The sequence below is a fragment of the Sceloporus occidentalis genome, unplaced genomic scaffold (assembly GCF_023333645.1).
Source record: "Sceloporus occidentalis isolate IW3139 unplaced genomic scaffold, rSceOcc1.0.p SCAF_5, whole genome shotgun sequence".
NCBI lineage: Eukaryota > Metazoa > Chordata > Lepidosauria > Squamata > Phrynosomatidae > Sceloporus > Sceloporus occidentalis.
The window spans coordinates 52,881,814-52,900,079 of NW_028316985.1; the positions used below are offsets into that span (position 1 = coordinate 52,881,814).

At 37.5% G+C, this 18,266-nt stretch overlaps 1 protein-coding gene across 7 annotated transcripts in view; it reads left to right on the forward strand.

Moving 5' to 3' along the window:
- LOC149312155 (oxysterol-binding protein-related protein 8-like) overlaps positions 1-18,266 on the forward strand; it is a 93,732-nt gene that overhangs the window by 46,266 nt on the left and 29,200 nt on the right. For all 7 annotated transcript variants that reach the window (XM_089524065.1, XM_089524066.1, XM_089524069.1 and 4 more), the window contains 6 exons: positions 3,377-3,447; positions 6,808-6,906; positions 10,076-10,177; positions 11,346-11,549; positions 12,152-12,236; positions 15,531-15,699. In XM_089524065.1, coding sequence (XP_089380191.1) covers positions 3,377-3,447; positions 6,808-6,906; positions 10,076-10,177; positions 11,346-11,549; positions 12,152-12,236; positions 15,531-15,699 — 730 coding nt within the window. The remainder of the gene's footprint in view (positions 1-3,376; positions 3,448-6,807; positions 6,907-10,075; positions 10,178-11,345; positions 11,550-12,151; positions 12,237-15,530; positions 15,700-18,266) is intronic.

Below are 18,266 nucleotides of genomic sequence, written 5' to 3' on the forward strand. Positions count from 1 at the left end.
ACACTGGATTTCTATAAAGGGTTGCACACATATTCTGGAGGACTCTACGCATTAAGTGAAAGAATTGTATTTAAACTTGTAAATTCTCTGCAATACATCTATATTCACATTAATTTTAAGAAGTCAAATTTTTTTACCATTATTAACATTTAACTGTTTTCTTTCATCATTCTGTGTACTTCTTCTGGGAGTAAATCCCACAGAGCTCTACAGAATATAAATTGGTTGTAAATGTATTGAATGCTGTGTTATGAAAAAAGGAGAAAAGCTAAATAGATGCTAGTTTAAAAGGGCTGTGGATTTCAAGCAATGCATCCTAATTTTCAGGAAATTTAATGCCATTTCAAGCTGGTTTTTCATTTTACTATTGATGAAATATTATTATTATTATTATTATTATTATTATTGATCGCGTAGTCATCTTTGACAACACTGGCTCTCTTGGCTTACTAACCAGTTGAACACTTACAGTCGGACACAACAATCACACCTAAGGGGAAACCTTTACGTTTATTGACTTTTAGCCCATCATATGCATATTTGTTTAGCAGCAGGTTTCCTGGCCAGCCTGTTTCCATAGTGGTTAGGCCTGGAAATAAACCCATTGAATCAGTTGTTGAATAGTGAGTTAACACTTAAGCAGATCCCATTAGTGCAGTAGGCCTTCTCTAATTGGGAATACTGGGATGATTCATGCTTCTATCTCCATAACATCCAATCTGTTGATTCTATGTCTTCATGCTCTTGTAACATCCTCTAGAATGGGCCCTTGATTTCTGCTGGGGTTGAGTTCCAGGACACGCTCTCCCACATATACCAAAACCTGTGGATGTTCAAGTTCCATCAGTGGCTTCAGTAGGAGGGTGCAGGATATGTGGACCGCGCTAGATGATACCTTAAGGGGGGGCATTGCTCCTCAAACATCTGCTTTTGGTCAGAAATTGTCTATGCCATTTGCCTGTTTCCCTTTAAAATGTTGAAGACATGGCATGAATGGGGTGAGGCTCAGTGGAAAGAGAAAGGAGAGGCCCCAGGGTCTTTTTAATTAAAAATATTTTAAAAATTACAAATTTTTATACTTTTAAATTCTTCTTTTAAAAATCACATTTTACCAAATTTTCACTTTAACCACATGAAATTATGTGCAAGTAAATACATTTGGGCTGTGCTCATGATAATTGTAATTTAAAAGGTATATATTTTAATTTAACTAGTTGTTTATGTCACAGCTATTACCAGTACATTCAGTGATATATGGAAATTATGATTTATGAATTACATCAGTACAAAAAACATTCCTAAGAATTCTATATGGTATGGTGTGGGAAGAGGTCAAGGGGGGGGGGATGATACCATGAGTTATTGCACCAGTTGATGCCAACCCAAGTGATGCCACTGGGTCCCATTATATACAGTAATATAGTAAAATGGTGTCCCTTATATAAAATAGCAAAATTAAGGAATTTGTATTTTTGGAACATTTTCAAGTTGTTGTTGGTTGAATCTGTAGGTGCAGAATCTGCAGATATGGAGGGTTGACTGTATTGTAAACATGTTTTTCATTGATTTATTAAAAACAAATATTACAGAGGTGCATAACTTGTTATTTTTCAAAATATTGCAATAGAGAACTTGTGTTAGTAATAACATAACAGATACTATACATTAGAAGATCAAGTGTAGAAGAGCAACAAAAAATGGCCACATTTGGATGAACAGGTTCTGATTTCATAAACCAGGATATTTTAATTACTTTATGCTCCCATCTACAGTGCGTCCATGTCATAAGCAGAAACACTATATGAGGCTTTCAGTTTACACTGAAAGCCACACAATGGAACAGGCAATGGTGCATGCACCCATGGTGCGCACATCCCATGCATGAGCCCCATTGTTTTCAATGGGGCTCGAGCATACATGATATTTGCCTTACGTGGGGGGCGGGGTCCGGAACAAATCCCCCACGTAAGGCAAAAACACACTGTACTTTCTTTCCCTGCTTCATATACAGGGAAGCAGCAGTTACAACCAAGTCCAAAAAATGATCATTAATGGCTAGGGTATTCTGGCGCCTTTGGTGCCATTTATTATTTTATGTATGAGCAGGAATGCAAGTAAGGAAGGCTATAGTTAATCTTATTTTCCTGTTATATATGAAGTGGTAATTATTGTTGTTAGCTTTCATATAAGCCAAGATTTGGCTTACAAAACTCTGGTTAGTTTCCACTAAACATAGTTTCACGTTCAGAAGCCAGAAGCTATGGTTCACTTCAGCTTCTTTGTTTGTGTGTTTGTTTGTTTCACAATCAAAGAGGCTTTTGTCATTTGATTTAAGACTAACTGCCGCTCGTGGAGAGCCCAAATGTTTATATTACCTTTTGAAGCTTGTATTTGCAGATACAATATAAAAAGATTGGAAACAAGATTTGTTTTGTTTCTTGGGCTGAAAACAGACAGCGGTAAAGGGGCGGCTTAACGCCACACCTTTGAGCGCTGGTTTGGGGGCCAGAGCAAACACCCCGGGCATTTTCCCAGCACAAAAATAAGCAGCAGAAAGCTGTTTTTTGCACCAAGAAAAGACGACTTTGCCGCTGTGGTGGCAGTTTTTGCAGATTCTGGAAACACTGAGCCATTGAAACGCCGCTGCCATGTGGTTGCTCAGAGCGGCTTCACAGCATGTTCCCAGCATCTTGGGGATGTGTATTGTGTGTATGCCATGCCCCCAAGTCACTGGGAAGCCGGCTCTTTTTGCTGGTCTATACCAGCAGTTGGTCTCCCATGTGACTTTAACATCAAACATAATTTTCTTATTTTTAAAAGAATTGTGGCACTGGCAAATGATATTTACATCCCAAATATACTTAGAATTTAATAGATTTGTTATTTGAGTAAATATATTTTTTGTAGTAGAATATTGTCCCTAGAGGCATATCTTAGCGCTATATGCCACTATATTTCAGTCATATGTCTTTCCAGCATAAGATAATATTGTGTTGTTGTTGTGCCTTCAAGTCATTCCAGTTTATGGCAGCACTAATGTGAACTTCCTATCACCACGTTATTGCCGAAGGTCACCCAACAAGTTGCTAAGGCTGAGTGAGGATTTGAACCCTGGTCTCCAGAATCATAGTCCAGCACTCAGACCACTACACCACACCCGCTCACTTAGAAATATTTTAAATAAATACAATTGAAACCTAGTTTCTGAATAATGTGGATAGAAATGTTTTATCTTTATATTAACTCTATTTTATATTTTACTGTTTTAAATGTTTTTACTTTTCCTTGCTGAATCTTCACTTGAAAGCCAGAATAGGAATCTGTAAGATAAATGGCATACACTGGAGTAATGCAGTCATCTCAAATTCTTGTTTAGGGTTTGACAGAGGGAAGGATGATGCATCACAAAGTAAAGATGATTCTGCACAATCCATGTCAAAAAGCAAGGTAAGTACATTAGCTATGGTAAAATAGCAAACACGTTGTTCAGTTTGCTACATTTAAATATATTTTTTCCAGTAAATGTTTTAGTGTTGCCTCATTGGTTCAATAATGCATTGATAATGCACAATTTGTATAAATATCCTACTACTCTAGATATATCTTTAATAAGGATCATATTTCAGAATTAAGTACACTATGTTTGTATCTTTTACATCAATTTATTTAAAATGTTTCTAAGTCCTCGTTTTAGGGTGTGGTAGAGGGAAATAAATTCCTATTCTTAAATCATGTCCTCAAGACTTAATTGAAGGATGGCCTTCATAATGGTATGATATTTACAGCAAGCAACATAATTTTGAATGAGCAAAGTGTTTTAAAAATGCTTTGCACATTCATTAAGCCATAAAATAAGTAACATATGTAGCTTTGGTTATAACACAAATGCGGATGCACAGATGATTCCCACTTCTAATTTAGAGTCATAATGTTTGCAATATAATGTGAGCACTCAGTAATAATAATTTTAAAAACCACTTGGCAAGAAAAAAGTGAGAACTGCTCAAGAGTACTGTGATTCTTTAACTAATTGGTTAGTAGGCTAGAATATGTTTAACATACATGATAATTGGACATCATACCTGAAATACAATATATTGTATTGAATATATTTCATATTTTATATAAATGTAGAGCAAGTGATGATCAAGTTTTGTAGCTGAGAGGTTGAGCTCTAAGATCAGTGCTGGCTGTTTCTTCATTGCACTCTTCTGTAACATGGAGTCTGAAAAATGTACTGATAAGACTGGGATTCAGTATATTCTATAAACAGTATTAAGGTCTAATTGTGCTGAAACTGTCTTTATACCATTTTTCATTTGATAACCCATAATACCTCATCTTTCTGATTTTTGGAGGTACTCACATAACTACTTTCATCATTTAATAGTTAACTTTGAAATATTACCTTTACTGGGTTCAGTATTCCACCAATAATTCATGCCACTGCCACTTGTATGGATTGTCTGGTTCCCTTTCCCCCTTCATCAGTAGTGTATATCCATCAGAATTACTGCTTCTGCCAGAAGGGTGATTTACATGGTAAACATGGGTGATTTAGATGTGACACTTCAGCCATATAGAAATGGTTTCTCAGCAGCTGATGTGTGCAAAGAGAAAACAGAAACTAGGCAGTACCTAATAATAGAGCAACGGTCAAGGTCACCTGTGTGCAAGTCTTCTTCCTGAATCTGTCAAAGCAGTGAATGGCCAGTTTATGAATTGGTTTTTAAAAAAGGCATGTTTATCCCTGGAAAAAAAAATCAGAATGAAAAGATCCAAATAAAACCATGCTTTTAGAAGTCTGATTGATGTACTGTATATTGTTGTTAAAACTGGTTATAATGTATCCATTTTGTGTAGAATCTACTGCATTGCTTGTAATTTGAGCAACAGTTACAATTGTTTTGCTGAGTTACAGAGTTTGGATCTTTTCTTGAAAAGTCATACAGAAAATGTGTGTGTACAGAGATGCTTAATTTCTTAACAGGAGTGTCTTTTCTCCTGTGCCCATCCTGGAATTGTACTTTGGATTCCTCAGAAGCAGCTACTGAGGTTTCACTTGCACATGTGCTCTTTAGGTTGTAGAGCCCTCAAATTACCTAAAGGAGCTGCATGAATGCCTCTGAGTCTGAATCTTTTTTATATTGGAGTTCTGTATCAGAAAAGCAAATGAGTAAGATAGGTTTTGATAAAAACATTAGCCTTTTATTCAGCAGGAAGATTTTGTTGGCTCCTACTATCTTACTTAATCTCCTCTTGTCAGTCAAACTGATGTTTTGATGTCCAGGAAAACAAATGTCTTGTAACTCATCCAAAGTATATTTTTAGTGAGCAAATGCTTACTGAGAAATTCCTAGTAACTTGGTTACAATATCAGCAAGAGAAGAGTGACAGGTTGCCAGAATAGTTCTGAGACTCTACCAGTTCTATTATTATCACCAGGTTTTTTCCCCTCCAGCATGTGGGCAGTACATATAAAGAAACCATTTTTAGACTATTGAGGCCAAGGGGTTGAGTTGTTTTCAACACAAGGAATTGGACTGGTGGAAGTGACATTTCTCATCCATCCACACCATGGGAAGCCCTTCTCGCTTTCTGCTAATGCTACAGAGAGAGTCAAGGGACTATTCTCAGTGGGATGATTTGTGATGTGGGAGTGGGATCTGTGAAATTTGATACAGGTATTCTCCATAAGCCTAACACAGAATCTGGATCCAACCCAATCTCAGAACCACTACGAAACCCTGTGTTGCCACAGTAAAAACTTAGCATGCTATAAGTCAGTGGGCAGTTGTGGATGGGGGAGGGGATATTCCCTCCACATCGTTACTAGCAGGCTGCTCCATCATGTTTTGGCACACCAGAAATGTGATCTGTCCCTTACAGCTGTCATATTGACTGGTTTTCAGTCCCTTTTTTTCTTCTGAGTGTGGAGTCTCTGATAGGTCCAGGATGACCAGATGCCCTCCTTTTCCAGAATATATCCTACATTTCAACTTCTGTTCAGGAGGAATTTTAAAATGACCTACATTTTGAGCATGACTAAGAAGCATGAATTTACATTTATACTAGTGTTTTCAGCTTTTGTTTTACCATGTCCTACATTTTTCTTGAATGTCTTACATTTTGCAGTGCCTTGTCTTACTTTGCTGTTAGGACATCTGGTCACCTTGAATGGGTGGGGAAGGTAAACTGTTGTACTTCTACCTGATTTTGAGTATGTTTGGCCAGTTGTCAGGCAAAAAATGCCTAAAAGTTAATGCAAAGATTTCCCTTTAAATTTTAGGGGATCTGGAAGGCCTCAGGGGCCATACATTGGGATCTCAGGAGCTGCATGCAGTCTGTTCATCATACTTTGCTCATTCCAACACTTAAATGAAATAAAATTATGCATCTCTAGAATAAAATTGTAATATATTCAGGGAACTGTTCTTAATACTAGCATGGAGAAATTCCATATTTTCCTTGGTGGAGCAGGAAGTAAGTCTGTAGGTGGCAATGAGCGTGGGAAGTCCTATTTCTGTTTGCCCATGTAAAGCTCAGTTGATAATTTTGAATTCTGTTCTTCAAAATGATCATTTTTAAAAGTCAAGCAAACAGAGACACATGGAAAATACTATATGAAGACTTGTTTTAGGATTCATTAAAGTTCCGTATCTGCCCCAATGAAATGAAGCAATATAAATATAAACCTTAGAGCTGTAGGCTGACAAACTTTCTGGTTTTCTCATTTTGCTTAACTGAAGTTTAATTGATGAAAAGATAACTAGTATTTTACTCATTATTTGTGATGTATATTTTCAGTCAGAATCTAAGCTTTATAATGGGTCAGAGAAGGATATTACCGCTGCCTCCACCAACAACTCTTCTGCTACTAAGCTCACCAAGAAGGAGTCTCTTAAGGTGAGTGGCTTTCCAAAACAGCATGCTTACAATCCCCATTCTTCTGGCTAGGCAGCATCACTCAAGCTAAACGGGAAATACTGAAGAACTTCAGAGATACATTAGGATATTGGAAAAGCTGCAGTGTTGAATCTATTAGTATCATAATTATCTTTAGAAAATACTTTACAAGGCTTGATGCATCTTTAGAATATAGTGTGTTTCTTAAGGATAGTGATAAATAACCTGTAGCCTTCCAAATGGACTGCCAAGAGCCCCACCAACATCACCAATAGTCAAGAATGATAGAAGTGATAGTCCAGCATTTAGAGACCCCTAGGTTCCCCAGCCCTATTGTTCTGTGTAGTCTCTGTGATACACATATGAGCGCACCTGCACAGAATACCTTGAAAACATTCTAGATTTTAGCAACGGTCTTCTTGGCAAGCCTGTTGATGGGCTCTACCAGTTTTTATACAAGACTATTCAGTTACATGAGCCCCCAGTTCAAAGTTGCAGCCCAAAGTGGTACAGCCTACACGTGGCTTTACAGCAATAGCAGCTTCATTTATATACTGCTTCATACCACTCTAAGCAGTCTCTAAGTGGGTTACAACTGTAAGCTAATTGTCCCCATCAAGCTGGGTATTCATTTTAGTGACCTTGGAAGAATGCAAGCCTGAGTCAAGTCTGAGCCCTGGCTGGTATTGAACTCACAGCCTTGTGGTTTGTGAGTGAGTGCCTGCAGTACAGGCATTTTAACCATTTATCTGAGTGAGAATTATGCATAGACAAATTTGATCAGCCTTTGCCAACCTGCTGTACTTCAGATGTTTTGGACTAAAACTTCCAATTCAGGCTGTTGGTAATATTGGCTGGGGAAGATAGGAGTTGTGGTCTAAAAAGTATCTAAAGGCCACCAAGATGGAGAGGGCTGGACTCTGGTATGTTTACTGTTAGGGATGAGAAATGATTGCTTCCAAGTGGCCATGGTGATTTATTTCTGGTGAAAATAATAAATATGTTACTAGTCATTACCACTATGTGCTAATGGGTCACATCTATATATATAGAAATTATACTAAATTAACTTGAGGTCTGTTTTTTCTTTCAGTTTAGGATCATGGAAACTGTTTTTTTTAAAAAAAAATTTAACAAATACCTGCTTTTCTAACCCAAGTTGCTGAATCATACAAGGGATTTAAAAGTAACTGCTACCTTTTTTTTGGTTGTTGTTGTTGACATATAACAACCCTAAGGTGAACCTATAATGGGGTTTTCCTAGCCTTTGTTCAGAGGGAGTTTGCCATTGCCATCCTCTGAGGCTAAGAGTGTGACTTTCTCAAGGTCACCTAGTGGGTTTAAATGGGCAAGCCAGGATTTGAACCCTGGTCTCCAGAATCATAGTCCAATGCTCAAACCACTACACCACATTGGTTCTTACCGTATATACTCGACTATAAGTCGACCTCATGTATAAGTCGAGGGCAGGTTTAGGGGGCAAAATTATGGATTTTCATATGACCCTTGGATAAGTCAAGGGTGAAACTTTGGGACATGCAACAATGGATCTAAATGATGAAGCAAAGGAAAACAATGCCAAAGAACCTACAAAATTATGGCAAGCATAACTGCTTTGGCTCACACTAAAGGCTGGATGGGAGAGAGAATAGAGGTCTGTGCTTCCAGGGCAAATTGCTCTCTTGCCTTTCACCAGGGGATGGTTCCCTTTTTAATAAGAGTTAAAATATAGAATTTACATCAACCCATGGATAAGTCGACTTAGGTTTTTGGGGTCAATTTTTTGACTAAAATTTCTAGACTTATACATGAGTATATACAGTAATCACTAACGATAAATTTAAAATATGCATAATTATTATGAGATAATGTAGTAAATGAGAGAAAGTGTGATGTAGTGTTTTTAAGTGCTGGACTAAGACTCTGGGAGATTAGGGTTTGAATCCCTGCTTAGCCATGGAAACCCACTGGGTCATGTTGGTCAGGTCATGCTCTCTCAGCCTCAGAGGAAGGTGATGACAATTTTCATCTTGAGTAAATAGTCCCAAGAGAACTCTAGGATAGGGCAACCATAAGTTAGAGTTGAATCAATGGCACACAACAGCAAGAACAACAGTGTAGTTCTTAGAAAAACACAGAAAGTAGAATAACTTAATGCAAATCTATTTTTAAAAAAGTGAAAGTTTGCCAAGTTACTGCCAGTTGTAACTTCTAGTTAGTGTGGCATTTAAGCACCAGAAGAGTAGAATGTTTGTTTTTGTAGGTAAGTAGGTAGGTGGCCAGGAACAAATACACAAACAAATCAGAATTACATAAATACCTATTGTTAACATAGTCATATGCTATACTAACTGTGAAAGAATTCAATGAAACAATCATTTCACTTATTCTGCATCTCTTATACTTTGGTACCAGCAAGTGTTCTTGTCAACAGATATTGGTTTGTTTGTTAAAATATTTATATTCCAGCCTGTGTCAGGTTTTGGGTGTAGACAGTAAAGCAACAATTTAGAATAGTGCACACCATGTATAAAAGCTCTACACTTCTCTCCAGGCCATGGTTCATATGTCCTAAAAGCTTTGGTGAAAATCTAAGTTTGAACTTGGTATAAAATGAAACTAACTGCACTAAATGAGTATCCAAGGGGACAGCAATGCCATAGCAAAGAAGGCCATCCTTGAATGTCCACATAATGTAAGTTTATATAGCTGAAGAACCATCATATAAAGAGACTTTATATGAAACTGGCTAGCAATAGGTATTATATCATGATGATAAACAGCTCAGCTAGTACTGCTGTTGTTGATTTTTTATCAACTGAACTAAGGATGCATCCACACTGCAGTAATAATAGGAGTTTGACACCACTTTAACTGCCATGGTTTAATGCTATGGAATTCTGGGATTTGTAATTTTCTGAGATATTTAGCCTTCTTTGTCAGAGTGCTCTGGTGCCATGACAAACTACAAATCCCAGGATTACATAGGATGGCACCATGACAGTTAAAGCAGCTTCAAACTGCATTAATTCTGCAGTGTGGATGCAGCCATGGCATATAACATTTCCTTTTATATTTTGACTTTCGCTTTTTGCAAGACTAGGCAATTCATAAACATTTTCCCATTAGTTAAATTTCTTACTCCCTCTTGTTCATACTTTATTTACAGGTTCAAAAGAAAAATTACAGGGAAGAGAAGAAAAGAGCTACAAAAGAATTACTTAGTACAATCACAGATCCATCAGTCATTGTCATGGCTGACTGGCTAAAGGTCAGAAATTGTGTGTAATATTAGTGAAAGTTGTAGTTGTTGTTTATCTACCAGAATAGTAAATAGTAGAATCCTGCTTAGCTTCTAATGTTTACCCACAACAGAGAATGTCTTAATTGTATCCCAAAGGCTCAGTATTTGATGGTTTAGGAACCGAGAGGAATACCTAGCTGCTGCTTTATTGCGGTTGCCATCGCTACTTCTGTCTGTGGTGACTAATTGAACTGGTGATCCCTTTGTATTAAATATGATTTGAATTACAAGATGTTTCTTAGAGGAACATTTTGTAATTCATATATTGATATACAATTTTTTTTAACAGGCTACATACATTCTCTTCATATGTGTGGACATAAAGCTCTGGATGCCTCACAAAAAGCACAGTAAAACTAACATGGGTGTGAAATAATTCAGAGCTGCTTAATTTTAGTGTTTATCACAGGCCATATAGGAATTAAGTATTCCACACTGATCAATAAAATATTAAGCCCGAGATGTTGCTGCTCCAACCTCATTGTTTTCCTAGATGGATTAAAATCTGATGGCTTGTTGATGTGCTTTTTTAATTTTTAATTTATTAGTTACAGTAGTATCTTTCATGACAGCATTTTATTTTGCACTCTGAAAAATAACTCTGAATTAAATTAGTCCAAGAGCGTAATTTCCTTGAGGCTTGCCAGGTGAGCTTCAGTGCTGACTGGGGATCATGTGAACCTGCATTCAATTCACATTTCAACCTTGCACCTTAACCAGTAGATTGTACAACTGTCAACTGAGGCTCTTTCATCAGGAATGGTGTCTCCATTTATGCATGTAACATAAAATAGTAACTTACAAGTGGAATCCTATACTCAGCTAGTAGTCTCTATACTCTTACTTCTGAGTGGATTTGTATAGGGTTACTTTGCATGATTTAATTTCAGAGAAAAGCAACCTGCATATTACATTTGATATCCTTTAGTAATTTGACTTACTAGACTATCAAGTAACATTATAGAGTGTATAGTATTATTCTGTTTGTGGATGAGTGTATGAGATTTGACTGATACTTAGAAATATCTTATTGCAGTTTTATAATACTGAAGAGGTTGCATATATTGTAAGGGAGGTCTTCTGTGCTTGGAATGATTTTTTTTAATAGACTAAACACTTCTTTTTTCCTGTTTAGATTCGTGGTACACTGAAAAGCTGGACCAAACTTTGGTGTGTGCTGAAACCAGGAGTATTGCTTATTTACAAAACTCCTAAAAATGGCCAGTGGGTGGGAACAGTACTTTTGAACGCATGTGAACTCATTGAGCGGCCTTCAAAAAAGGATGGATTTTGTTTCAAACTTTTCCATCCTTTGGAGCAGTCTATCTGGGCTGTTAAGGTAAATGAATATGTATTCTTAATGCTGAATAGAACATTATACTGATGACATGCTAAACCTTTCTGCACCTTTAAATATTAATCATCTCAGAGTACTTTCATTTGGCATAGGTGGGTCCAGCAGACCTATACAGCTGTTAAATTTAGCTTATTTTCTCAGATATTAGTTCCCTGAATAACAACAACAACAACAATTTTATTTATATACCCCCTTTCCAAAGTACAGCTTTGAATATCCAGAGGCATTGAAAGGGGCAAAACTGATCTCATGTGGGAATCTGTTGAAACAAATGAAACTTGCAGAAGAAAGCTGTTGTGCTTAAACATAAAGCATTTGTTAACATAACCCCATTGCTTCAGCAGGTGTGAAAATACCTCCACTATCAGCTTTTTAGCATAAAAATGGAACATTTTGCCCGTATATGTATGGGGTACCCAACTTGCATGGTGAACCAAACATGCATCATGTATCAAGGAAGAATATAGGATGATAATTTGTACACAATATTAAAACTGTAGTTTAAAGAGATGCAACACAAAGTAACTCTATGGTTACACACTGTAAAATGAATATAAAACTATATCTCTTGTTTGTGTTTTCAGGGCCCTAAAGGGGAAGCTGTTGGCTCTATAACACAGCCATTACCTAGCAGTTATTTGATCATCCGAGCAGCTTCAGAATCAGATGGTAACTAATATTTTTTCTTTTGAGACCAGTTTATTACTTTTCTTGATGTGAGAGTATATGAAGCACATGATACTAAGAAATGCAAATTAAGAGCCGAATTATATATATGTATGTGTGGACATTAGATTTTACCAAATGCTATATTGTGAATCACAGGTGGGGAATATTTGCTCTGTGGGCTACCTACAGCTCTCAACTCCCGTTTTGTGGCATCCCAGAGTTGTGCACTCCAAAAAAAATACAGAGGGGGAAAACTGTCCCTCTTCCACCCAAATAAAAATAAGGGCAAGCCATGCCTTCAGGATTGGTGGATTATTTGGAACCACACACACACTTCCCAAATGGCAGAAGTTGTAACTGGAAGTGACCTCTAGTTGTGACTTCCAGTTGATGTGGATATCCACAAAAATGAGATGCTATAAGGACGTAGCGTCATGAGGACCTATCATAGGTGCAAAAATTGATCCCTGCCATATTTGCCCAGCCCTCCTCTAAATCAAACGAGGAAGCAGGGGCGAGAAATCCTTTATGGGATGCCAAGCTTGAATTCCTTTAGAAGCCAAGAATAAGCACTGCAAATACCACTGTGATTAAGAAATTTCAGGAAATAGGTTTGTAAACGTAACACCATTGCATTCTCTGTTTATGGTCTACAGCAGGGGTAGGCAACCTGCGGCCCGCGGGCCGGATGCGGCCCGGCGAGGCCTTGGGACCGGCCCCAGCCCAGTCCTGCCGCCGATTGCCACCGGGGCCTTTGGCCTCTTGCGCGCAGGGGCAATTGTCTATAGAAGTCTCAGAAACATGCATTTATATTAACATTTTTTAAAAAAATCAGCAAATTTTTTCACGTGTCCTCCATTTTTTTAAAAAAAGTGTCCACCATTTGAAAATTTTGTCCTACATTTGTCCTGGTTTATTTATTTATTTAATTTTTTTTTGAAAAATTATTTAATTATTTATTTTTTGGCTTCGGCCCCCCCAGTTGTCTGAGGGACAGCAACCCGGCCCCCGGCTCAAAAAGGTTGCCTACCCCTGGTCTACAGTCCAGATTATATGCCCTCAGTTTTTTTTTCCAGATTGTCATCAGTATAACAAATATGAATTAGTTTTTATGGGAAAGACAATGAGATACTGGTAAATTTCCCACCATAACAAATTGAGCAAAGGAAAACTTTGCCTGAGATGCTAATGAAAGAATACAGCTATATTTTCAGTTACTTTCATAGAACAATGATCCTAGTGAATTGCTAAATTGTTATTTAAACTCACTCTGGATTCTAAAAGAACAAACAAACAAAAAACAACAAAATCAGAGAGAAAATAGTGGAAAAAGTACAAAAGTTGGTGTTGTGAAAGTGGCAAAATTTACCATAGGTTGACTATAAGTCAACCTATCTATAAGTCGAGAGCAGGTTTGGGAGCCAAAATTAAGAATTTTGATATAACCTGTGGATACGTTGAGGGTAAAATTTAGGTGCATGTAATAAAGCAATGGAAAATGATGCCAAAGAACTTACAAAATTCCAGGAGGCATAACTGTTTGTGCTCACCCCAAAGCCTGGCTGGATGAGAAAGTAGAGGGGGTCAATGCTTACACTCTTGACTTTCACCTGGAGTCAACTCAAGTTTTTGCGTCTGTTTTTTTACTAAAATTTCTAGACTTATACATGAGTATATACAGTAACTAATTAATGAGGTATAGTAATAGAAACAGCATTTTTTAACAGTACAAGTTACTGAAGATGCTGTCTAGACGTTCAGAGATCTCAGTTCACCTACCACCATGGAAAAAAATCCATCACTTTTCCAGATGTATTGTATGCAGATATATACAGACACACAGAAACAATATACTTAGGAAGTATTCCTTGGTTTTTATGGCACATGATGCAAACAAAGTAAACAGTTTATTTCAGAAATACGATTTTTACCAATAAACAAATATAGATCCATTTAAGTTGTAACTTGTCACAAGTATGGTTGGTGAGGATGCGAGAGAGGGTCTTCTAGGTGGCTGCCCCTAGACTCTGGAACTTCCCTCCCAGGGAGGCCAAGATGGCCCCCTCCCTGCTATTCTTCCATCATCAGGCAAAGAACTTTTTATTCCAACAGGCTTTTAAAGTAGAAAGTTTTCAAAAACTGCACTGTTTTAGACAGAATTGTTTTGAAGGCTTTTAATCTTTTTACTGGTGTTTTATCTTCGTACTTTTAAATCATTTTGAGAGTTTAATCCTATTTTAATATTAATCTTTTTGGATGCTTTTAGTTGCATTTTTTTATATTGTAACCTGCCCTGAGTCCCAATTTTGGGAGAAAGGTGGCATATAAATTATAATAATACTAATAATTGTATGGTCAAGGATCTTTACGATTTTTTGTTTATAATCTAGATGCAGCTTTAGCTGTTGTATATATAATGGTTACATTTACAGCCCATTCTTCTTTCAGGGAGTTTGGAGCACTTCACATAGGCTCCCAGATATTGACTAGGCAGCAATCTATATAATTCTGATACTCTATAGCAGCATCAATCATGTTGCATCATGGTTTTCCAATATTAAAATATTCACAAAAACGAGATGCTATAAGGAGATAGTGTCCTGAGACACGTCTCTGAGGAAAAATCAGATGCATATACAGAAGCTTCAGGCAGCCTTTTGGAACCTGGCACTTAAATGCTGTACTAAAATAGCAATTTTAGTTTCCTACATGACCTGAACAGATCATTCTTTCAAGTCTTAACTACTAGACATTGGATTGGATCCAGATTTTGTCATGAGTATGCCTATTGAAATTGATGGGGCTACCTTTTCTCATTGGTGTCATTGTAAGCATAAAGTCTAGATCCAAATAAATGATACGTAGATAGGTTTTTACTTGAATTTCATATTTAAGAAAAAGAACAAACTACTGAGAGGGAGCCTTCAAATATTAGTTACGATGTACACCAGTGTCTTTCTTTAAGAAGACACCTCCTCATTTAATCCAAATATATATCTATTTAGAATTGGTATTTTTGGGAAATCAGATGCTAGAGAGGCACTCCCAAGCATAGTTGAATGGCAGTTCATCCAATTGAGATAAATGGGACCTTTGAGTAAAGGTCAGGGTATAAAGAGACATATTTAAATAGGTTTCTATAAACATAAATCACCTTTCTGGATTTGAGATGTGGTATCTAAAATCCTAGTTCTGTGGTTCAAATCTGCAAACATCTGAATTGGAGACCTTTTAAGATTTCCCATTTGTAAGATTACTAATATGAGGTATACAACTACTTGTATTTATTTTTAGGTAGATGTTGGATGGATGCCTTGGAACTGGCTTTGAAATGCTCGAGTTTGCTCAAGCGTACAATGATCAGAGAAGGTAAAGAGCATGAACTCAACTTAACAGATGGTGCACATGTGTCTTTCTATGGCCTGCTGCGTGCAAGCAACGTGCATAGTAGTGAAAGCTTTCCGTAAGTCAGCTAAATGTTTTAAGTTTTATTATATGAGAAAATCCCACTCATATTCTCTATAGAATAATTTTAGCGCTTCATTTGAATTGTTTTCAAGGAAAGATGCTTTCATCCTTGGCTAATTTATGGTGGAGGGAGGTGGCAGTCACATATAATGCAAAGTACCTGCAGTGGCCACCACCCTAGCCAGCGACCTTCCTTTCCCCAGAAAGCTCAAGAAGCGATCCAAAGGTATTCTGAGGAAGATGGCAAAAGACATGATCCTTTGCTGGTGGTAATAGTTTACAGCATCTCTGACCATATTTGAAACTAAGGGGAAGAGAGCAGAGCAACCAGAATGAAAAAGTGGAGAAGTAGTTAAAAGACCTTGAGTTTGCTGCTGTTGTGTTGTGGGTTGCTTCAGAGTTTTTACCCATAGCCACTGTGTCCTGCTGTTTTAAGCTTCATATATGTCTGCTGCATTTTTTTCCAAAGGAAGCCAAAGAAACACTGAAAAGTGGTCATATAGTAAAAGCAACTAATTGCTCAAGCTTAGTGTATTCCTCCATTATTTTTCTTTAGAACTTTCTGCTGCATCTTGTGATGGGAGATGGGAGTATCCACAAGGGCCATCCAGTCCAACCCCCTGCCATGCAGGAAGTCACAATCGAAGCATCCCTGACAGATGGCCAGATGGTCTGTTTAAAAACTCCAAAGGAGGAGACTCCACCACACTCCGAGGGAACAGCTTTCACTGTCAGAAAGTTCCTCCTAATGTTTAGGTGGAATCTTTTCCTGTAGCTTGTATCCATTATTCCGGATCCTGTTCTCTGGAGCAGCAGAAACCAAGCTTGCTCCATCCTCAATATGACATCTCTTCAAATCTTTAAACTGGCTATCATATCACCTTTTAACCATTTCTTCTCCAGGCTAAACATCCCCAGCACCCTAAGTTGTTCCTCATAGGCCATGGTTTCCAGACCCTTCACCATTTTAGTTGCCCTCCTTTGGGCATGCTCCAGATTGTCAACATCCTTTTTTAATTGTGGTGCCTAGAATTGTACACAGTATTCCAGATGAGACCTGACCAAATCAGAATACAGTGGCACTATTACTTCCCTTGATCTAGACACTATACTTCTATTGAAGCAGCGTAAAATCGCATTGGCCTTTTGAGCTGCCACATCACACTGCTGACTCAAGTTCAACTTGTGTTCTACTAGGATTCCTAGATCCCTTTCACATGTAGTCTTGTTAAGCCAGGTGTGCCCCATCCTATATCTGTGCATTTCATTTTTCTGCTTTAAGTGCAGTACCTTACATTCTCCATGTTGAAATTCATTTTGTTAACTTTGGCTCAACTTTCTAATCTATTAAGGTGATTTTGAATTTTGATCCTGTCCTCTGGGGTATTAGCTAATCCTCCTAATTTTGTGTCATCTGCAAATTTGATGAGCATACGTTGATGAGTAGGAAGTGGTAGGCAGAGTGGGGAGGCATCTGCTACCACTCTTTTCTAGACAGGGTGCTGTGATGGGTGCTAATACAACTCCAGACAACCCCTATAGCAGATTGGGTGTCTAAATTAATTGCATTCAGAGCTTGGATGTAGTTTTTAGCCCTGAGTTTGTTTTTGGTGTCTTGATGAATGACTTACACTGAAAGAAAGATAATCCTGTTAATTCTCCCAGAAGCTTTTGATACTATCAGCTATAGTATCATTCTGGATAGGCAGTCTGGAATGGAAGTTGGAACATTGAGTTGCCTAATGTTGTTGTGAGGGAATACTACTCCATTACTTAGTATTTCAGATCCTAGGTATCAGAGGTTGCTAATTGTTTCCCCAAATTAATTTAACATCTACATAAAACTGCTGAGCTGACATCACTGATAGTTTGAGAGAATGGCCATGGATATCCAGATGGTACCCCACTTTTTCCCCCTTTTTACTGAGGCAGTGTTTGCTTGTAATGATGTATTGGATTAAGACAAAAAAGGTAAAGCTCAGTACAAATATGACACAGGTACAATGAGTGTTTAATCTCACCAAAGGAGTAGTGTTCATCTTGTGCTAAGAAGAGTTGTACTTGCCTGGCGAAAACATGTTTGTTTGTTTGTTTGTTTGTTTATGGTATTTATATTCTGCCCTTCAACCGTAAAGGCTCTCAAAGCGGCTTACAATTATTATTATTTTTAATTAGACGGTTCCCCACCTTCAGACTTACAATCTAAAAGTTTATCACTATGGATGCTCCTTAATCCATATTTGACTCAGGAAATGCAGGTGGTTTCCTTTTCACAGACTTCTTTTTACCAACTAGTTTGTTTACTCCCATTGTAACACTGCATGACAAGATAGAGTATGGCCTCAATTATCCATGTTCTGTTTAAGCTCCAGATTAACTATTGTAATGCTAGATATATGCCAGCATGATGCCATGATATAAGCCATTCTGGATCAGGTCAAAATCTTTCATGGGTCAGCATCCTATTTACTATAGTAGTCAAGGAGCTGCCTATAGGAAATGCAAATACAGAACATAAGAGAGATATCCTCTTTTGCTACTGTTTTCTCCAACGGCTGGCAT